The 23489-nt window shown below is 38.5% G+C and overlaps 1 protein-coding gene across 2 annotated transcripts in view; it reads left to right on the plus strand.

Moving 5' to 3' along the window:
• The window catches only part of RAD18 (RAD18, E3 ubiquitin protein ligase), a 79972-nt gene that overhangs the window by 48595 nt on the left and 7888 nt on the right, over positions 1-23489 (plus strand). For both annotated transcript variants that reach the window (XM_006083904.3, XM_023749718.1), the window contains exons 10-12: positions 2062-2214; positions 5964-6138; positions 21900-21962. In XM_006083904.3, the coding sequence (XP_006083966.1) occupies positions 2062-2214; positions 5964-6138; positions 21900-21962 (391 nt within the window). The remainder of the gene's footprint in view (positions 1-2061; positions 2215-5963; positions 6139-21899; positions 21963-23489) is intronic.

Here is a 23489-nt window from a genome sequence, read left to right on the forward strand (position 1 = left end):
GTTCAATTCACAGTCAGGGCACATGCCCGGGGTTATGGGTATGACCCCTGGTCAGGATGGGTGTTGGAGGCAACTGATGGATGTTTCCCTCTCACATTGATGTCTCTCTCTCTCTCTCTCTCTCTCTCTCTCTCTCTCTCTCATCAACAAAAAAACACCCACATTAAAAAAATGAAATAAGCAGAAGAGACTAAAAAAAAAAAGCAGAAGAGACTAATTATTGCCAATGTTCATTAGCTAAATGTAGGATGTAGAAAAGTGAGAAGTGTTCTATGAAAACATATAATCTCTTAGACAATAGAACAATGGAAGAAAATGTAATCCTATATAATAAAGAGCTAATATGCAAATGGTTGTCACGCCCTCTTGCCCTCCTGCCCTCACACCCTCCCGCCCTTGTGCCCTTGAGCCCTTGCGCTGGGGCCAAGGGACCTGAGGCTGTGCCCCTTGCCCCAGCACCAGGGGCTTTTTGGGGGACCTGAGGCTGTGCCCCCTGCCCAGTGGGGCTTGATGGGGGTGGGACCAGCCGGGTCTGGGTCTCGCAAGATTTGGAGGCATGCGCGGATGGGTGGAGACTTGACTCTGGGTCCCGTGGCGCTCCCTAATCTCTGACAGGAGATTTTCATATACATTTTACTAATTTTCTTTCATCTCTGACACTTCTATTATAGAGAAAGGGCAAATAGCAATATTAAAATATTTCCTCTAATTAATTCCCTTTTAATGTGCATGAATTTTGTGCACTGGGCCACTAGTATTAAAATAAATGTGCAAATGGAGGTAAACCTGGGAGGGAAGTCATTTGAGCCTTCCTCAACCAGGATTTTGCTTGTGTAGACAAGAATTTTCCATTGTCATCATTAACCTACATTTACAGAGCTGTAGCATAGCTCAAAGGCAGTGAATGGCTGGAATACGGGAAGGGTAGCCCTAGAAAATGCATAGTTTCCCCTACACCCAGGTATTCTTAGTATTGTGCTTTAGGGAAAATATAGGTTACTTTATGAAACAGTTTCAAGACTTTGTTTTAAAAGAATCATTTGCAGTATGATTATTTCTAAAATGTATTTTTTCAGGAGTTATGACATTTTGAATCATGGCTTTAGTGTTTACAGATGCTAGATAAGTAAAGTGCAACCTCAGCTATTTGAGCCACGGTTCAGGTCACAAATAGACATCCTCAAGTCATGCTGTAACAATGGTTGGCTACTCGTTATTGAGTAAATTAATGCATATTACTAGCGGTCAGGCTTAAATTATTTTCAGAGGTGTTACAAGGTAGATTGATGGAGGAAATGGCTTAGATTGCTAAAGGGGTTCTGATAGGAAATACGCACGTAGTGTAAAGGGGAAAAGAAGGGACTTGAAATGGATATTTTTTGTTTTTATAACCCAACTTTCCTAGAGGCTTCTGGTTTTATATTTAATTAATATTCATCTTAGTATTCTTTTGTGTCTTTGAAATTAGAATGGTGTCTTAGAAATTAGCATGTGTCTTTTGGATATATTTAAGGTAGCATGTCTTGGCCGGTGTGTGTCAGTAGTTAGAGCATCAGCCCATGGACCTAAGGGTCATGGATTCAATTCCTGGTCAAGGGCATGTACCTGGGTTGCAGGTTTGATCACTGACCCCAGTCAGGGCTAGTGTGGGACGCAACCAATCAATGTTTCTCTCTACTCCCCGCTTCCTTCCTCCAATGCACTCTTTAAAAATCAGAGGGAAAAATATCCTCCAGTGAGGATGAACAACAACAGAAAAGAAAGCAGTATCTTTCATGTTCTATCAAAACCCTTTCTGGAGTATGGGGTTTGGGAAGAAACCTACAGTAACGAACTAGGACCGCCATGTTTCCATGTTTGTTGCTGAGGAGGGGAGGAAATAGATAGGAAAGGCTTCCACAATCTCCCAGCACCTTGTATCCTTGTGCTTTCCAGCTTTTTCATTTATTGCAAGTGATTCCCAAGGGTGCTGTTCTTGAGCGAGCATGTACACTTCTTGATGGTTATAGATGTATAACTTTTATAGTCTTAGCTTTACTGAGAAAATCTTTTTAATTTCAGGTAAAAAACATCAGAATGAATTTCAGCTTCTGGTGGATCAGGCCAAAAAAGGATACAAGAAAACTGTTGAAATGTCAGAAAAGGATACAAGAAAACTGTTGAAATGTCAAAAAGAAGATGAATCTACAAAAATGCTGTTCCCTGTATGCCTGGGTAAATGACTTTAATTAAAAACAGAAATAATGTCTAGTTTCACTATTCATTTTAATATAAAAAGAAAATTAAAACAAAGAAATTTACTTTGTACTTAATAGATATTTGAAATGGGAAAAGGTATTTTTAGACTTAAAGCAGTTGTTGAATATAAACTAGGTTTATAAATCTGGGAAAAATGACTGGGAGGATGTCCTAAGATACAGTTTCTAAAAGCTTCCTTTGCCCTGGCTGGTGTTCTCAGTGGTTAGAGTGTTGGCCTGTGCACTGACGGGTCTTGGGTTTGATTCCTGGTCAGGGGCACATACATACCTGGGTTGCAGATTCGATCCCTAGCTCTGGTCCTGGTGAGTCGGGAGAGGCAACCAAGTAATGTGTCTCTCTCAAATCGATGTTTTTCTCTTTCTCCTCCACCCTCCCTCCCTCCACTCTCTAAATATGGTTATTGGCCTTTTGTCTGTTAAAGTTCTTTGACCATTTTTTTAATTGGGTTGTTTGGTGTGGGGTTTTTTTCTCGTTCTTGAGTTTTAGGAGTTCTTTATACTGGATATTAATGTTTTATTATATATGTGATTTGCAAAAGCATTGCATGGTAGTCTTTTTTTAAATATATTTTTATTGATATCAGAGAGGAAGAGAGAGGGAGAGAGAGATAGAAACATCAGTGATGAGAGAGAATCATTGATTGGCTGCCTCCTGCACACCCCCCTACTGGGGATCGAGCCCGCAATCCAGGCATGTGCCCTTGACTGGAATCAAACCCAGGACCCTTGAGTCCACAGGCCAACGCTCTATCCACTGAGCCAAACCAGCTAGGGAGCATGGTAGTCTTTTTGCTTTCTTAATAGTGTCTTTTGATGCATCTAGGTACTTGATTTTGAAGAAATTCAATTTATCAAATTTTTTTGCTGCCTATACTTTTGGTGTTCTATCCATGAAGCTGTTGTCAAATCAGTGTCATGAAGATTTTCCTTTATGTTTTTTCCTAAGAGTTTTATAGTTTTAGCTTTTACATTTAGGTTTTGATCCATTTTGAGTTAATTTGTAAGTATGGTGTAAGGTAAGGGTTCAACTCATTCTTTCAGATGTAGATAATTCAGTTTTCTGAGCACCATTTGTTAAAAAGACTGTCTAAAAGACTATCCTTTTCCTATTGAATACTCTTGACATCCTTGTTGAAAATCAGTTGATCATATACATGAGGGTTTATTTCTGTAATATCTATTCTATTGGTCTATATGTCTATCATTATGCTGGTAGTATACTTTTTAATTATTGTAGCTTTGTAACAAATTTTGAAATTGATATGAGTCCTACAGCTTTCTTCTTCCTTTTCAAGGTTATTCTGAGTCCCTTGAGATTCCATGTGAATTTTAGGATGGATTTTTCTGTTTGTAAAAAGTGCTATAGGGTTTGCATTGAATCTAGAGATTGCTTTAGTTAGTTTTGACATCTTAACAATGCTGTCTTTGAATCATGAATGCAGGATAATCTTTCATTTATGTATCTCTTCTTAATTTCTTTCAACAATGTTTTGTGTTTTCAGTATGCAAGTCTTTTACCTTCTTAGTTAGATTTATTTGTATTTTATTTGTCCTAAATTCTGGTGTCATTTGTAGGTTGCTGCCTGAGTATATACCTCATGGTCTTTGTGAACAGCTTGGATTTGTTCATGTGGTTGTTAAAGGATAGTCTTAGAAAGCACTTGAGCTCCTGAGAAAACCTGGCTTATTATCTCAGATTTGGAGAACAGTTTTGTTTATTGGTTGAATCTCTTGAAAATGATTGATTGCTTGTACTCAGGGGTTATGTATTATACAGGGTGGGGCAAAAGTAGGTTTACAGTAAGTATGCAAAAAATTTATTCTTGTATTATTTCTTCATTCTTCATAACAACAACTGTAAACCTACTTTGCCCTACCTGTATGTGTATTGCACATAAATACTGCTCTCTCTGGGGTTCACAGAGGAGTGCTACTGGTAGGTTGCTATGCATGAATGTGCAGGTCTGAGCGAGCTGGGGAGTGAGAGAGAGAGGAAGACAGAATCACAGACTGACTGAAAGGCTGCGCTTTGTATGGCATCACACAACTGCATGTACTGTGTGATTTTCGCCCTTTAGAATAAACTTGCTCATTGCCGCGCCAGTATAAGTTTAAAAAGATGTGTGTTCTGTCAAGTAAAATCTTCATTTATTGTGTTGCGTGTCCTTGGGGAAGTTGGATGACGGAGCCTCATATTTGGGGGCTCTAATTTGAAGTCCTCTTTGGACATCTATGGACAGACATGAAGGATAACTGACTTTCAAAGCCCACAAATTGTTGTATGATGTTTGTCCTCAAGAGGGAATTTGTCTAATAGAAGCTTATTAAATGGGAAGAAGTAAGGGGAGGTTGTAACACAGGTGCAAAAATAAAAGAGTTATAAGTTGAATAGGATTCTGTTCCCTGGTTTGCCAATGTGATTGCATTCTCCTGGCCAGTTGAGTGACATGATTGCCTGGGTTACTGGGTGATTGATTCCTCTTAACATGATCTTGGGTATCTCTTTACAAGGGGTTGTCCTCATTAGCTTCTTGCTTCCTTTTCCCAGATAAACATTAGAGGGTAATGATTAGACTTATTGAAGGTCAGGCAACATCAGGAGCTTAGTTTTAGAAACTGTACTCTGGTGACATATGATGTTCTCTAGTATAACAAAAACTTATATAATTATTTATGGAAAAATCCTGACTGTATGGACTTTGAAACGTTGTGAGGGTTTTTTGGGAAGAATTAGTCTTATTCTTTTTCCATAATTTTTCTCCTTTCAATAAAACCTTGGCAGTTCTTTTTGTGTCCTTTGTGAAAGGCCACTTGCCCCTAAAGCACATTGGAGGAGTCATGTGCGAACACTGCTCTCTGTGAAACTCATGAGAGGGGGCACTATCCTGCTAGCACGCACAGCTTGCACTTAAAGTGTAGTACTGCCTCGGGTCCTGAATCTAAAAGGGCACAATTGAAATCCCAGCGGAGTTCTGAAACAGGCTGTGAGGGAGAGTCCTGAGCACTGGAGAATTCTTCACTGGTATTATTTTCTGCACTCACATTTGTAGCTATTTGGTTACTTGTATACCTTCTTGTGACATTTTTGCAAACCTTGTGTCTCTATCTGCAATAAGAGACCTCAGAAATTGAGATTATGACAAGGAGTACAGAGAAATGAGACAAAATATTTTTGTTTGATCCAAAGGTATTGGATCAAACAAAAATATTGGATATGTCTGATTAGTTATTCTTTTCCATGGTGAATATTAGATTCATTGTAACAGATTTAGTTAAATGTCCAGATAGATTCCCTACCCTATAGTAGTCAGTGACAAATATTGTGATTGTTTTATTACTTGAATCTTTAATCCTTTTTTGTTATGCTTCTTAAGTTTATCAGTGTTTTCTGGTCTGTAAATATGCTGGAATTCTTTAGTAATACTGTAAATAGAAGCTGCATTAGAATACAAGGTTCTCCCCACTCCTGGTTCAAATTTTGTTTTTAAATTAATTAATTTGATAATACATGGTGTGGACAATATAATTAGATGGCTCCATTGTAGTGTAGATTCTGATTCTCTGGCTGTCACTAGAATTTTGGAATCAATGTTAAATAAACTTCTATTTTACTAAGTACAAATAACATTAAGTTTGTGGAAATAATAACTATGCAGAGGTTGTAGATTTTAAGGTACTCTTAACTGTTTCCTTTTTTCATTTTAGAACAGGAAGATAATAACATGAAATTACCAGATATACCCTCAGTAATAAACCGCTTCCCTCAGCCAAAGCTGGACTCCCCAGGGATATGCGAGCCCGATGGACCTGATGACTCTTCCAGCTGTACTGATATTCAAGAAGACGCTCTTTCTTCATCCGAATCAGATTCATTCAATAGGTAAGAAACTCATAGTCATTATTTTAACTGTCTTATTTCCTGTGCATGCTAAGATAGCACACATAATTAGAAAATAACTCTGAGGCATAATGCAGTTCCTCAGTCACCTTTACTGCGTGGTAACTTTCACAGTGACAGTGGGCCGTGCGTGGGAGAGTGTGTGCAGCAACCCTAGGGAGGCTTTGTTTTCTACTTTGTAGCCTTTATAACCCTATTTTTCCTGGAGTTGGGTAAGAGAGTATGATAGGCAATGAAATTTTTGTCAAGACAATGAGTGAAGGAGGTAAAGATAACTACACTAGAAAATAGTAATGACCAGAAAGACAGTGCACAGAGACTGAAACAAAAAAAGAATTGTTCCCAAGAGGACAAATTGAGCAAGTAGAATCAATGGGGAAACTTTAAAAATGAGAGATTTGGAGGTAAGTCATTTTCCAAATTATTTCTTAAATGCTATTTTAGCCCTAGCCGATTTGGCTCACTGGATAGAGCATCGCCCTGAGGACCAAAGGGTCTCAGGTTTGATTCCGGCAAAGGGCATGTAACTTTTGGTTGCAGGCTCCTCCCTGGCCTGGGCCCTGGTTGGAGGGTGTGCAGGAGGCAACCAATTGATGTGTTTCTCTCACATCTATGTTTCTCTCTGTCTTTCCCTCTCTTCCACTCTCTTTAAAAATCAATGGGAAAATATCCTCAGGTGAGGATTTAAAAAAAAGCTATTTTAAAAAGATGAATTTGTTGTTCCACTTATTTATGCATTTAGTGGTTGAATTTTTTTTTTTTTATTGTTGAAAATGTTACATAAGTCCCCTTTTTTTCTCCCATTGACCCCTTACAGCCCACCTCCACCCCTGCCCCTGGCTTTCACCACCCTATTGTCTGTGTCCATGGGTTATGCATGTAAAAGATGAGTTTTTAAAGGAGGACAGAGGTTAATGTGTGTGTGTACACACCATTTTATGTTCTGGCGTTTCACTTTGTATGATAAATACTATTTATGTTTCTACCTCACTTTATATATACTTTTTTTTCCCCAATGGATGCAATGTTCTGTTGTGTTTCTGTACCATAATTGACCAAACTCTTCAAATGTAGTTGGATATCTACATTTTCCCCAATGTTCTACTTATATACCCACTGCTGTGGTAAAGCTCTCCCTAGGTAATTTTTTATATTTGTTTAATATTTAAAAATTGTTAATATTTAAATATTAAAAAATTTAATATTTAAAAGTGCTCTAGAAAAGCGATTTTCAACCTTTTCCATCTCATGTTACATATGAGATGTGATGTGTTTTATAATCAATAAGACAGGTATAATCTCAACTACAGTCCATGTGTCAAGTAGTTGCTCTCAGCGGGTTGTTGTGATGTACTTGCCTGTGTGTGTGCATCATGGCTCTCCTCATTTCATTTGAGTTACATGTATTGTTAGCATTACATTAATTTTTCATTTAAAATGTCTTCAACAAAATAATGAAACAAAAAAGTTACAGTGTATGAAAGTCACAGACAGTGCAGCAGGGCATAAATTTGATGTTAGCAAGGTAATATTCATCATTGGATGAATGACCACAATTCCATAGTTTCTTAGAAAACAATCAAGGAATTTATAAGAAAGAAAGATACCCAGGAGTAGATTTTTGAAATGCAGCATCTGAATATTAAGTCCCTGATTCACTTCAAACATAATTTTATCCCCTAGTTAAAAGTTCCTGAAGTAGGTTATAATACTGGTTGGTGCCAACCCAGCAGAAGTCTGTCACAAAGTATAGTCATGTTAGTGCCAGTGTTATTTAGTGATTCTAAAATCTAGTCAAAAGAGGTACCCACTTGATTACAGTAATTAACATAGAAATCAGAAAGAGAATTCAAAGTGAAAAGGGACTCATCAGAACCAAATGCTGTTAGTCAAATCAGCATATCAGAGATAAGTTATCTTTATCTGGTCCATCTTATTAATAATATTTGTGCATGCAACGGCAGGGAGATGGGCACTACATTTAGTGGTTTTGTTGAGATCTTTTCCAACTCTAAAATTGGTTAAGAGTATAACGTGTGTGTGAGTATGTACTCTCTACCATACTCACATAGTATATACCACACACATATATACAGAGAGAGAGAGAGAGTGAAAATCTGGGGGAATGATGAGTCATTTTTTGTAGAATTGACATTAAAATTTTAAAAAATATTAGAGAGGCCTTGTCCATGATCAAAGGAATTTGTTTATACTAGGAGATTTTCTAAAAGAAAGATTTATACTTATGATTTATTGACCAAAAAGGTGGTAGCCAGAGGTGTACATGGTGTGGTGAATATGGGTCTCATTTATTTCAGTCAGTTAGTTTAGGATCAACACAGTTATCTCTGCTGTGGTGTGTTAGAGAACATGGCCTCATGAAGTGAAATCACAAAGAATAAATAATTCCACTGCTTGGTAACCATGACCCTTCTTGCAGATGCCAAGTGTTGGTCATAAAAGAACCTGAGCCAGGTAAGGTGTGAATGAATGCATTTTGACTCTTCACAATTCCTGGCATAAACAATCACCTCTTCTCTGATGCTAAGTTAGTAGCAGCAACTTTGTGTAGGAAGTCCAACATGGGGGCAGGCACAGAACACCAGACACTTTGACAGAAAGGCGAATTAACCATTGGTCATGTGTTTGATATATTTTGGTACAATCTTTTCTTCACTTTTAGTATTTTTGGAAGCACTCTCTGTCCAGAATTCTTAAGAGCAAGAGAGCAAAAAACAGAAACATGTGAAGAAATCTTATTACTATATGTTGGAAAATTTAAGTAGTTAAATTTTAGCCTTTCCTAAGTTGTGAGCAAATTGAAGAATGATGGGGAAATCTTAAGAGAAAAAGTGCCATTGTTACATTCATTCTCAACCTGTGGGTCGAGACCCCTTTGAGGGCCGAACGACCCTTTCACAGGGGTCGCCTAAGACCATCAGAAAACACATATATAATTACATATTGTTTTTGTGATTAATCACTATGCTTTAATTATGTTCAATTTGTAACAATGAAAATACATCCTGCATATCAGATATTTACATTACGATTCATAACAGTAGCAAAATTCCAGTTATGAAGTAGCAACGAAAATAATTTTATGGTTGGGGGTCACCACAACATGAGGAACTGTATTAAAGGGTTGCGGCATTAGGAAGGTTGAGAACCACTGATCTAAGGAATATTGAGGTACTGGTACTACCAGCCTATTAAGACCAAGCTGAATTTCTCGATTACTGAAAGAACGGGAAACACTATCTTTATCATCAGAGTAGCCTCTGAGAGCCAGAGGGCAAAGTTGAGATGTGTTGCAGTTTTGAAGTTTGATTTCAGACAGGTCTTTTAGAGCAAGTCTTGGTTAGGATTGGGTAAGCCTAGTAGTTCAGAATTGGTGGATACAGCAAGATGAGGATTTTGAGATGAGGGGTTCAAAAGGTCCTGTGGGTATGTCCTTTGATGCTTTCTCTTGAGAAGCTGATGGATCTTTCAGGAAGCTTTTGTCTTAACAGTTATCTTTCTGACAAGAGTGTCTTGGATTAGTAGTTATATTGATGAAACAGTGGACGGTAAAGTCTTCTATTGTAGACGGGATGGTGTGTGTTTTCTACAAACGCTATTGGAGTGCTAAAAGTGCTACATGTATTATGTCATTCAGTCCACAGGCAAACCCCACTTTAGAAAGGTAGAAATAAAAGGTCAAAGGATTTGAATAAGTTGCATAGTATATGTCAATACAAGGATTTGAACCCAGGTCTAGTTCTGTTTTGAACCTCAGAGCCCAAGTTTGTTCTCCTGACTGATAATGATGCTATGGCCAACCTGCCTTGCTCTTAACATTCTTGAAAGAGTAGAAATATACAGTTCTTGAAATGGTTTGGTTTCCTTAGAAGCAGACCTGAGACAAGGATTGAGTGGACATGGTTAATTTGGAAGGTGAGGGAACCACTATAGGGTGTGGGGATGTGAGACAGGAAAAGGAAGATAGCATTTAAGGGGGCCATGTTTTTAAACCAGATGTCACTCTGAGCAACTGGAGTTTAATTCTCTTGGGAACTGGGAGCTGGTTTAAAACACACCTGAATTACTCCATGCAAGGATCAGGGGGCAAAGGAGTCAGATATTTGATTGGGGCTGCCCTTTGCTGTGTCTAGCCTCCCCTGCTGGCAACAGAGCCGTCTAGCAGCGAGAGGACAGCTCAGACAAAGGCACGGACAGTTGGAAGCCAGGCCTGCTACACTGGGGGGTAAAGACTCGGGGATAGGAGCAGGGCACCCAAAGGATCTGCCAGGGCAGTGATTCCAGCTGAAGATGGGGAAATGGTTTGGGTTTGCATGTGCTTTTTGAATACAAATGGGTTGCTGTAGGCTTTTGCCTGTATCTCTAGCCCAAGAGAATGCAGGAATGTATGCGGGCATTCCAGAGCTCATTGCACCTCTGTGCCTGCCAGGAAGGGAAAAGCTATGTCTAGGGCTGATGACGAAGTGATAGCTGAGCAAATGTCAGGGATGGGGCAGAGGAGAAAAGGACAGATTATCCAGAAAGCTCTGAGGCAAATGGCTCCAAAAACCGATGGAAGGAAATGTGTTTGTTGATGAGAAACAATTTAGTTTTAAGCCTTGTGTGACGACAAACCAAAGTGTGAAATAATTAATCATCAAACTGAAGTTTATCAACACACTAAATGAAAATATCTTGGCCTTGGGCAGAAAATCACAAGCATAGAACTACCCATAGTTCTTTGGTTGTCAGTAATGTATTTTTATTATCCTGCTTTGTTTCCCCTTCACAGAGGTAAGAGCACTACTAATGGGCTTTGTGTATGTGGACATCCCCTCCCACTTGTGGAGTTGCTCAGTTGGGTATGGCGGATAGGCCTGCTGGTTTTGTTTGTTTGTTTGTTTGTTTGTTTGTTTTGGGGTGTGTTTTTTTGGAAAATCTTTTTTTTTAATATATTTTATTAATTTTTTACAGAGAGGAAGGGAGAGAGATAGTTAGAAACATCGATGAGAGAGAAACATCGATCAGCTGCCTCCTGCACATCTCCTACTGGGGATGTGCCCGCAACCAAGGTACATGCCCTTGACCGGAATCGAACCGGGACCCAAACCAGCCAGGGCTCCTTGGACATAATTTTTAAAAGGCCAGCTCTGCCCTGGCTGGGTGGCTGGGTTGGTTGGAGATTTGTCCTGTACACCAAGAGGTTGCAGGTTTGATTCCTGGTCAAGGCACATAACTTGGTTGCGAGTTCATCCCTGGTCGGGGTTCATGGCGTTCGGGAGGCAACCGATTGATGTTTCTCTCTTTCCCTCGCTTCCTCTCTCTCTAAAATTAATTTAAAAAACCCAAAACATATCCTCAGGTGAAGATTTAAAAATAAAGAAAAAGAAAGCCAGACTTCTATTTGGCACATCTAAGGGTAATTATTTTTAAATGTGTGGTGTTTTTTTTTTTTACAGAATTGCTTCCTTATGCTTAAGAATTAGAAAGTAGTGTTTTGAAGTGTATCTATCTATACTATTTGATTTGTACTGATGTGTGAACCTTAAATATTTCTCTAATATATATTTGCTGAAGTTTCTCACTAACTTATTTCAGATGACTTTTCTCTATTCCTACACATTTGTAGTTTAGCATCATTGTGTCTGTCATGTTAGTTATGTGTTCAGTCTGGTAGATAAGAATCAGGTTTCTCACTGTTGCAGTGGGAGATTACAGACAAGTAAGATGAACACTATCCGTGTGGTACTAGATTGGAGACCTTCATATGAACTGATGTTCAGCTTAATAGAAATTCAGATGGATACGTATGGGAATATTGATAGATCTGTGTGTATAAGTTAGCTAGTATGCACACATGTAACTCCTTATGCTGTCAGCTGCCAGGGCCAAGCAGCAAGGGTTCACAGCTGCACTGGGCACACCTGGGGCACTAATCTTGGTCTCTGACAGCTTTCTCCAATATACGGAGCCAGTGCTTCTTGGAGAAAGACTGATTCCATGGCTGGGGCCGGAAGCAAGGAAGTGCTAGAAAGAGTAAGAGAGACAGAGATGGGAGGGGAAAGGCATAAGGAAATGGAAGGAAAGGGAAAGGAAAGAAAAAGAAAACAAAACACCACAGCCTCTTCCTTAGCCAGGAGATAACATCAACAGCAGTGTCATGTTGATGCATGTTGTCCTGAGCTGTGATGGGAATGACACTTTCCCGCTGTGGTCTTCCTCCTCCAAACTCAGTAACTTCAGTCAAATTGTGAGAAAAACATCAAACTCCAGTGAGGGTCATTCTATAAAATACCTAACTAGCACTTCTCAAAACTGTCAGGGTGATCAAAAACAAGGCGTGTCTGGGAAATTGTCACAGTCTAGAAGAGCCTGTGGCATTTTATTGATAATAATGTCATACTGTTGCTTCATTGGTTGTGACTAATGTGTCAGACATTAGTCTGGTGTGGGATGTTAACAATGGAAGAAACTGGGTGCAGGGCATATGGGTACTTTCTGGAGTATCTGCCACTTTTCTGTATTTTTATTTTATTTTAAAATAAAAACTTCATTTAAAAAATATATTACAACATCAAAATAAAGAGGGGTATTACTGTGAAAATATTTAAAGAATGTGCTCAATTGCCCTAACCGGTTTGGCTCAGTGGATAGAGCGTCCGCCTGCGGACTGAAGGGTCCCGGGTTCAATTCCGGTCAAGGGCATATACCTTGGTTGCGGGCATATCCCCAGTGGGAGGTGTGCAAGAGGCAGGTGATCGATGTTTCTCTCTCATCAATGTTTCTAACTCTCTATCCCTCTTCCTTCCTCTCTGTAAAGAATCAATAAAATATATTTAAAAAAAAAAAAGAATGTGCTCAATGTTGGAAAACCAAAGTCATCAAAATGTTATTTTCTGAAGTGGTAAATTGGGTACTGTTTCTGGGTTGTAGTAAGTTTAGTTATTAAATATTATTTTTTCCTTTCACTTAATATTAGATGTTACATTTAGTCACATAGATTGATTAATTAAACCCTGTTTTAATGCATTCTATAAAGTCTATTATCATATATATTAAAATTTAATCCAAAATGTAGCATCATGAGGGAAGTATTCTATTTTCTTCCCTATTGTCTTATTTCTTTTAAATCAGTTTTGCTTTTTTTGCTAATGTTTTTACTTTATAGAATGATTTCACCTCAAAGGATGTGACCCAGCCTTTGCATTTCATCATAAGAGACAGTTTACAATGTGCCTCATCCTCGTCAGTTAGCATGTTTTTATTAGTGAATTTATACTTGCAGAAGTGATCCTCCAAGAACAAGGTGAAAGTACAAATAGTTTTATCTTTTCTCCAGAACTCATTGCCAAAGGTTATTTGCTGTTAATAAGGGTTTCTTTTACTCTTAGGCAGTTCATGTTGGCACCTTGAGTTTTTTGTTTGTTTGGTTTTTTTTCATTGTGCCTTATGTTGGGTAATCTGATTATCTTTACAATAGCTTTTTGTTATTGTTTTATAATTCTTGGTTTTTCTACTCTGAGTCAATCCTAGGTGGCAAATATTTTTGTTTTACCAAGTTCATGAACTCCTATGATGTAAAAGATCCTCTGTAGAATTACTCTGAGCCCTTCAATTTTCTGTATCAGAAAAGAGTTTTAAAATTTCAGTGGGTAATTACTTGTGTATCTAAAATGCTTTGTAGAATTTAGTAGTTTCTTCCAGGGTCCACTCTTACTAAATGATACCTTCTTTTCGTGGCTCGTAGCCATGTCTGATCATCACCCAAGGTGTGATGTTCAGAGTTTTGATTGGCATGACATGGTAATACTTGCTTAAAGTTGAGTTTTTTTAAACTATGTTTTCCCTTTTTAGTTTTCAGACATTTTGTAAACTACATAGGAATTCTTGTTCCATATGCTTTTGCATATATTTGGCTTGATTCATGAAACAGATATACTCTTGACTGGTTCAGAATTCAATTCTTCAATTAAAAAAAAAAAAGAAATAGGCAAGAGTGTATTTTTCAGAATGCTTTGAGAAGAGTAAGTATGAGACCTTGAAGGAACTACCAGTTCCTTCTAAATGTTAGACATAAAATCAATAATTATTTTGTATCAACACTCCCAGACCCCCAAATGTGAGCAGCCAGTTAAGAGCTTTCTCTAGTTTTTTGTTAAAGGCCAAAACCAGAATTCTTTTGATTTTGTTTAGGAGAATGAAATAGAAATGACATGTAATTGATATATTATGCTATTGGGATTTTGTATTTTTAATCAGTTAATCAAGTTTATAATTTATTATAGTTACCTTGGAAGTTAAAATCAGAGCTTTTTTTTTTTTTTTTTTTTTTTTTTGCCTCTCACTTTGTAATCCTTTGCTTTTAAATCAGAGGAACAGATGTTCTGAGGTCTCTTTGGAGACCTTTAGAACCTAAGAAAGGATGTTAGGATACAAACATTTTCAAGTTGGAAGGTACCTCAAGAAGTCACTACATAGCCAAAACCGGTTTGGCCCGGTGGATAGAGCATCGGCCTGCGGACTGAAGGGTCCCAGGTTCGATACCGGTCAAGGGCATATACCTTGGTTGCAGGCACATCCCCAGTGGGAGGTGTGCAGGAGGCAGCTGGTCGATGTTTCTCTCTCATCGATGTTTCTGACTCTCTATCCCTCTCCCTTCCTCTCTGTAAAATATCAATAAAAATATATTTAAAAAAAAAAAGTCACTACATATAGTAACTTCACATCACAGGTAAGGAAATGGAGGCCTAGAGAGGTGATGTGTCATTCAGTGAATACAGTTGAAAGCAATACATCTCAGCCCAGGTCTTTCCCCATTGCAGTGTGAGCTACATCAGAATGTTTGTATCAGGTGCCATTGCTTCCTTTATTAGCATTTCATTTTATTTTTTTAATTGATCTTTATTGTTGAAAGTATTACAGATGTCCCCATTTTTCCTCATTGACTCCCTCTACCCCACTGGAGTTGTTCAAAATATCAATTAGACATGGAATTGCCATATGTCTGCTTTCCCTGAGATAGGCTGGTTTCTATTTCTTGTCTTGGCATCATTAGCCACAGTCCCTGTGGTACTCTCCAGAGCGCCCGGGTTTAGATGGTAGATTTTACGGTTGCCTTGCTGGAAGAACAAGCAGTGTTAGTTTGTACATCTTCTCTGTTCTCTTTACTCCCACACAGATGGTCACATTCTGGAACATGGGTACATATTAGATCACTGACTTTGCTTACTTCTATTGATTTTACCACATAACGTAGTGCAAACTGTTTTTGTACCTAAGAGAGACTCGAGTATTAAAGCATGATAGGCCTCAAATGCAGAGGCTTGTTATTTTTTTAAATAATTTTGTAGAAGTCAGTTGTCTAACCCTTTAAGATTTCATTAATGTGTGCTTAAGTATGCTTCTGTTGCTCTAGATAGGTACATTTTATTAGCCATTTATAATCTGTGTGGGTAATAATACAAATAAATTAAAAGTATGTATCAGAACTTGAAAGGTTGGGATAAATACAGTTTGGGAGGGATAATTATTTTTCATACCCTAGACCATTTAGTCAAGCACTTCATTCATGTGGAAACTAAGTCACAGGGAGGCTCAGTGTCCACTGCCTAACATCCAGCAATATAAGGTGGTTTTAAAGTTCTTCTTGAACAGATGGTAAGACCCGAGTTTTGGGGTCTGAATTTTGACTTGATACTGGGTTTCTGTGGTTGGTGGCCAGCACCACATTTGCAGAGCTGAATGTGCACTGTGTAGATGACATAGAAGTTGGCTGGCTGTGCAGAAGATATGCCAAGCTCATCATGAGCTTCATGCCTAGCCTCTTGATCCCTGATATCAAAGAAAACGATAATCAAATGAAAGCTTCTTAAGTGGTTCAGGACATTTCCATCACTAAGATGTTTCTTGTCTTTAAATTTGTTTCTCATTATGGGGCTGCATGTTTGTAACCTGTTAATAGGATCTTGTTATCTTTTAGTATTGGGGTTTTATTTGTACCAATCATTTGTGCTGCTGACAGTCTAAAGAATAAAACAAAATGAAGCTTCATGATTTTGTCCCCTTGCCCATTTAACTTGAGAACTTGATTCAGTATCTAGTTCTAGCTGTGACAATTTAGCTGTCTATAATAATAAAAGCGTAATATGCTAATTAGACAGGACAGCCGAATGACCTTCCAGACGACCTTCCAGACGACCTTCCAGATGAAGCTGGGGCTGCAAGGGTGGAGGCAAGCTGCCGCAGCTGTGAGGGCCAATCCCCTTACATGAATTTCGTGCATTGGGCCTCTAGTTAAAAATAAAATTTTCCTTACGTTACACTCTCAAAGTTGATAATCTTTTGTTTCTCAAATGTGTCCGTTAATCATAAACAAATGTTTAATTATATCTCGAAATTGAATTTTTCAGAGAACCAAGACTCAAGTGTTTGGAGTTCACCTAGTGTCCTTTTATTTCTGTTGTTTTTTGTTTTGTTTCTTTTTTTTAAATTTAAATTTCTCCAAGCCTTTGTTGATCTGTCAAGTGGGGCTAGAACCTAGGGTCCTCATGTGAAGTAAAGGTAGCACATAAGCTATGACTAGCATAGTTTGTGGAAGTAGTTGCTCACAAAATGGTCATTTCTGTCATTGTCGTCATTGAGTGATTATTTTTTAACCTAGGATGTTTACTATCCTAGTATGTTATTGTCAGCCTACTAGTAAAACTTTGGCATACAAGCTTTTGCTTATCCTGCAGAACAGATTACAAAAAGGGGGGGTTTGAGGAGGATTCGTGATAGCCAGCAGCATTTAAGTACCGTTGTCTGATGGAAATTATGTGCACCCCACCAAGCCTCCAGGGAGCTGTCCCGAGGAGTTTTTTTTAAGTTGAATATTCTCAATCATGTTCAAATTAATGCCACAATTACGAGAATAGTGGGGGGAGTAACTAGTAGATAACAGAAAATTTTCACTTGTAAGTAATCTTTAATCCAAGGATTTTTATAGCAGATGTTTGCATTTTTCCTACCCCACAGTACCCTGTGTACCTGCCATGCTGGATAAATAACAAGTTCTGATGAATTTGCACCCTGGTGCCATAGAAACAGTAGAAATCAAAGATTAAAATAGAGCTCACTAGTGACCAGGTTTCCTAGGCCAAATTGAAGCTTAGTGCTGAGGCAATTACTCAGGTAATTCAGACCCAAATGGGTTTTCTGAAAATGGAGCTGACATTTATTGAACACTTACTATGTGCTGAGCTATATCGTGAACATTCTATGTGTTCTATTGACTAATCCTAAAAGTACCCCCGTGAACTACATGGGCTATTATCCTGACTTTATAGATAAGGCTGTTGAAACTTTGAAAAATGAGATAACTTGTCCAGGGTTATTCAGTAAGTGACAGAAGCAGTGCTGAAACCTTAACTTTGACAGTAGAGTGTTGCTTTCACCCTCTGGAGAGTATTACCAGTCATACCTTTGCCAGAGATATTTGGCATATAACATTTCCTCTTTGTTGGTAAAATCTTGACTAATGGAATGAAATGAGATGCTACAAAAGTATTTTCCTTCCTTTGCCTGATAAGATGTGCTACACTTTTGGCCAGAATGACAAAAGTAAAACATTTTAGGAAGACCAACGAGGCCAAGGACCAACCAATCAACCAACCAACAGAAACCAGTGTAGCGTATGCTTCTGAAACCTTGAGCTGCAAATAAGGTCTGAATGGTATGAAATATTAAGTGTGGTGGACTTAGTAGACTCTTCCTGAACAGAGGTTGGGATATTTATAGACTTCAGAATTCATATTTTTTTGTGTGATGAGTCTTTCTCACATGTATTTAATCTGTATAATAATATCCACTCTAGCCTAGGGAGCACGATATGAACACCCTTCCATTGGGAGCTGTAACTCTCAGATACCAGACCTCATGTTTATCCAGCTTCTTAAATCATGGTCTGTAGAATGTTCCAAACCAAAAGAGAGAAGCTAAGTATACTCTGAAAACATTCCTTGTCCAAGAATTAAAAGCTACAGCTGTGTGGGTTTGTGATGCTCTGACCTAGGTTGACCAGAGTGAGTATTTTCTCCTATGGAGGACTTTTTAGATGTCTTGTAAGTATATTAAAGGAATTGTTTTATCTCTAATGTATATTAAAATGACTAAGGCTTCAAAAATATTAATTACTTTGCTTACAAGGAAGAGATCTGAGAGTGATAATTTTAGTACCACTGACTGTTATGCCCCATAATGTCTCTGTAAAACCCTGTTTGTGAAACTATATTTAATTTCAGGACTGTGGCTTTTGCGTAGAATGTAAGTACGCAACTTTAAAAAGGATGCAACGGTTCTGTTTGGTATTTCAATTGTATTAGTATCAATGCTTCATTTCTCAGTGGTGACTAGAATTGGAGCAGCAGATGCAGCAGATAATCCTGAAACTTCATTTTTAGTAAACTTGAAACTTCCCAGACTTTTATCATTCACTTTCTTGGTTTGGTTGTCAGTCAGGTTAGTGGCGAGCTGGAGGAGAAGAAACGGTAATGAGAATCGAGGCAGTCATGGGGCTGCGTAGTCTGGGGGGTCAATAGCATTGAAGTCTCAGGAAGGGTAGGTTACAGGCAACTTGTGAGATGTGCTTTTTGTCAGCCTCCTGTACCATCTGTTTTCACTGAGGTAGCATAGCAAAAACCTCTTAGATTTATGTCATTAATGTACCGCAAATATTTTCCTTTAACAATCCAGTGATTTGTACTGGAGATTTGAAAGCTGCTAGGTAAATTGATCACAGATTACTAAGTTAGTTGACAGGCTTGGCCATTCTGCTTACTTAGCTGGAATAGTAGGGATGCTCTGTAACCTTCCTGTTAAAAAAAAATTGCATGTGTGCATTTGGGGGTATCAGCCAGAAGCTGACTTGACTATTTCTCTAGTTGTGTGACACCTACCAGGACTCAGAGCCACACGACCACCCCTGCTCCCAGTTCTCCTAAGTCATGAGTTCTCAGCAGTTCTGTCCCCTGGTGGGTAGAAGTTGGAGATGGCCCAAATATCTTACTCTTTTTATGTATAAAGCACAGTATATACACAATACGTAAGTAGATACAAGTTGTATTTGTGGCGTTAAAATTTCATGGAGTGGTAATTAGGAAAAATGTCTAAAAAGGTAAGATGCGTGGGAGAAATAATGAAAAATAATTGAAAAGCACTGCTGTTGCTCTATCCCAGTGATTTTCAACCTTTTTCATCTCATGGCACACATAAACTAATTCATAAAACTCTGCAGCACACCAAAAAAGATATCTTTTGCCAGTCTGACAAAAAAGTAGGTATAGTTTTGATTCATTCACATTGGACAGCTATTGTTGTGTTGGTTATTGTCATTTTTTTTTTGGTTTGGCAATCTAAGGGAAAAGAGGTCAGTGCCCCTGACTAAATAGTCAGGTATTGCGTAATTTAACAATTTTTGTGGGGCACAGGCTGAAAAATCTATCTATCTAGGTAAAACTTGAGTAGAGAGAGGGAACAAAATAGTTACATTAAAAGAACTAAGTTGGAGTAATTATCACCGCGGTAAGGAATAACAAAGCTTGGGATCAGAAGGTGTTAGACGGCCTCTGTGGGAATGGGGGTGGCGGTGGATCTAAGCCCTCCCTCATGAGTGGCTGTCTGGGTCTGTCTCTCAGGAAAATAACAAAGTTGGTAAACTCTGCCTTTGATCTCCTTAAAGCCTCCTGCTAATAAAACTACATTTAGCTAGCTGTTTAATGGGAAGGCTTGTTATAAGCCAGTTTTCACGAAGGTGAAAATGACTGATGATAAATTAAGGTGTTATGATTTTCAGGGGCACTTGCATTTGAGCAGTGGGCCCTCCTCAGTGTGAGAAAGTAGGAGAGGCTTGAAGGAATGATTGCGCTGGGTCTGCAGAAGCACATGCCCAGCAAGTATCATCTCTCGCCACAGTAAGGAGTGCCTCACAGATGCATGCACAACTGTTTTACAAATGTGTGCAGGGGCATATAGTATGAATAGAATATAAACAAAAAGTATCACTGAATATATAATGCTTCATTATTATTATTACCTATTTTGTCAAGCCACCCATGCTAAAAGCTACTACCATATGAGAAGCCTTATTCTGAAAAGTCTTGTTCTGAAAAGAACTATGGTGCTAGCTATATCAGAGGGTCACCAGACCTGGGATGCAATGGGAATCCCCACATGGGCCATTATATAGCACATGGACCACAGTCAGAGGGCGACCTGCAGAGAGCTCCTTGGGAGTTTTGGGAATTTGGGCGGAAATCCTGTGAGTAAAACATTGGCTACAGAACTGTATTTGCTTCAAAGTGATTCGTCAGAAGCGGTTGAGAATGATTCATTGGAACTTTAAATCTATAATTTTTAAACTCTTTTATCTACTAGAGTATCATTAGAAATAGGATTGACACTAACATTTCCAAATTTGTTGTTTTTTACCTGAGAATGAGCCTTTTATTCTAGGCTTTTCCATCCTGTGGTAGTGACTACTACTTCTGAGTTGTCCCATACAGTGCCTCTGACATTCTTTGTCTTTGGGTGTCTAAAGAAATGCTTTTTAGATAATTGCTGTACATGTCTTTTTAAAAAATATATATATTTATTTGGTAGGGATTTATTTGCATAAGAACAAGATGCTAAAACCTTAAAACAGTTTTTTCTTATAACGAAATAAATACATGAGCCCTGGCTGGTATGACTCAGTTGGTTGGGCGTCATCCTATGCACCAAAGGTCACTGGTTCAATTCCTGGTCAGGGAACATGCCTGGGTTGTGGGCTCAGTCCGCAGTAGGGGGCGTACAGGAGGCAGCCAATCGTTTCTCTCTCCCTCCCTTTCTAAAATTAATAAAAACATATTTTTTAAAAAAAGAAATAATACATGCCCTCTATAATTTTCTTTACCCTGCACAGATAGGCCAGAAATACATAGTACTTTAAGCCAGGTTACATTATAACAAATTCCATTATTAGCACAATTAAAATTAATTTAATTTTACTTTACTTTGTTTACAGAGGGAGTAAAAGCCACATCGGAACTTAGTATCTCTTGTGAATCTCATGACTGGAGTGCAGTTTCTAAGACACAATTTGAGCCCTGGCTGGGTGGCTCAGTTGATTGAAGCATCATCCCATATACCAAAAAGGTTGCGGGTCAATTCCCGGTCAGGGACTGTACCTAGGTTTTGGGTTCTATCCCTGTCGCATATAGGAGGCAACTGATGGATGTTTCTCTCTCTCTCTCTCTCTCTCTCTCTCTCTCTCTCTCTCTCTCAACAACAAAAACCATCATGATTCGATCTTGGGTTGCCATAGGAAATTGAAAAGGCCTTTGACTATATTCCATTTGAATCCAGGTTTTATGTTGAGAGATTTATTTAAGCTTTTGTATGTTTTTCATTATTATTGCTAACTTATAAAAGTTTCTTTAAAAAGTAGTTTCAAATATTTAAAGCACATAATCGGATGAATTTTGACATGTATATATATGTATACAGATATGAAACCATCCCCACAATCAGGATGGTGAACCTTCCCCTCACTCCCAAAGTTTTCTTTGCTACTGTGTAACCCCTCCTTGCCCACCCTGTGCCCCTTACAGGGAACCGCTGGTTTGCTTTCTGTAACTATAGATTAGTTTGCCCTTTTTTAGAATTTTATATAAATAGAACCATACTGTCTTTTTATTGTCTGGCAATATTGATGTATATCCTTTTAGTTCCAGTTCGGACATCATAAGAGATATTCTTGAAGAAGAGGAAGCCTGGGAAGCATCACATAAGTGAGTTCTCGTAATTATTCTGTGTGCATTTTGACCTGAGAAATTATAATTCTATACAGTTGATTTTCAAACAAAAGAATGTTTATGCTCTCTGATTTAAGAAAGTAGTAATTCATACACCTCCAGATAAAGATTTCCAGTCTATTTCTTGTTTCTATATATTTCTGCTTATAAATGGAATCCCAGTGTAATAACTCGGAATATTTGTCAGGAGTTGTTTTTCTAAAGACAAATTGTTCCAGTAGGTGATTATAGTTTGGCCTTAAGCACTGGCTCCAGAGTGTTTAGTGTAGAATAAATGCACTTTTACTTCTCCTATACCACTTAGGAATCTGCTGGGAAATGAGACTTTGGGATGGGGGTGGGAGGCTATTCCAGTTCCCACTGGTAGGTAAGCAGGAAAGGGACAGTGCCAAAAAATAATACATTTTCATTAATCTCCACCTACAGGAGTCACCTGTAGTACAGCAGGGAAAATTTACAATAATTTCATGATCGCATACCTCCATAGGCCATTAGAATTGCCTAGCAGCAGTTCTCCTGCGCCTGCGATCACTTCTTTGTCCTGTTCTTCACAAGGATTATTTGAAAACTCAGCTTTTTTCAGCGGCTCCATCCCCCGAGCTGAAGACCTGGTTCTTTATAGAGAAAACCGAAGACATTATAGTGGGATCTTCATCTCTCCAAACATATAAATCTGCCTGCATTTGTACAGATTCAGTCCTCATTTCCTCTTTCTATAATAAAGGGATGTCCTAACTCCTATTGGAGGCGAATTTCTTCTCCCTCATCCTACTCTCTTGTCAGGAACTTGGCTGTGTCCCTTTTCTCTTGTATAGGCAACCTTTCCTTCTCAACTGTAATTTTTTGTTGGGTTTCCTGCATGCTCAAATCTTTCTCATCCTAAAACCAGCCAACCACATAGCCAACAGACAAAAACACCTTAGCCTCTCATCTCGCTCATTCTTATCCTCCAGCTACTATCGTATCTCTCCTTCCTTTCTTAATAGATTATCTCTACTTGTAGTCTCCGTTTCCTTATTTCCCACTTACTTCCTCTTCAACATTTTCAGCCAGTACCATCATTCTGACATAGCTTTCACTCAGGCCATTGAAGACCGCCATGTTGCTAAATCCAGAGGACATATTTTAGACCTTATCTCTCTTGACTTCTTAGCAGTGTTTGCTACTATTGACTTCTTCACCTTTCTTAAAAGCCTCTTTTCTTTGGCTTATGAGAAACAATAACCTGTTTTCCTTTTGTTCAACTAGATCAGCGGTTCTCAACCTGTGGGTCGAGACCCCTTTGGCGGTCGAACGACCCTTTCACAGGGGTCGCCTAAGACCATCCTGCATATCAGATATTTACATTACAATTCATAACAGTAGCAACATTACAGTTATGAAGTAGCAATGAAAATAATTTTATGGTTGGGTCACAACATGATGAACTATATTTAAAGGGCCAGAAGGTTGAGAACCACTGAACTAGATCATTAGTTGTTGATGATCAAGATTAAATTGATC

Source organism: Myotis lucifugus, unplaced genomic scaffold (genome assembly GCF_000147115.1).
Source record: "Myotis lucifugus unplaced genomic scaffold, Myoluc2.0 scaffold_8, whole genome shotgun sequence".
NCBI classification, from domain to species: domain Eukaryota; kingdom Metazoa; phylum Chordata; class Mammalia; order Chiroptera; family Vespertilionidae; genus Myotis; species Myotis lucifugus.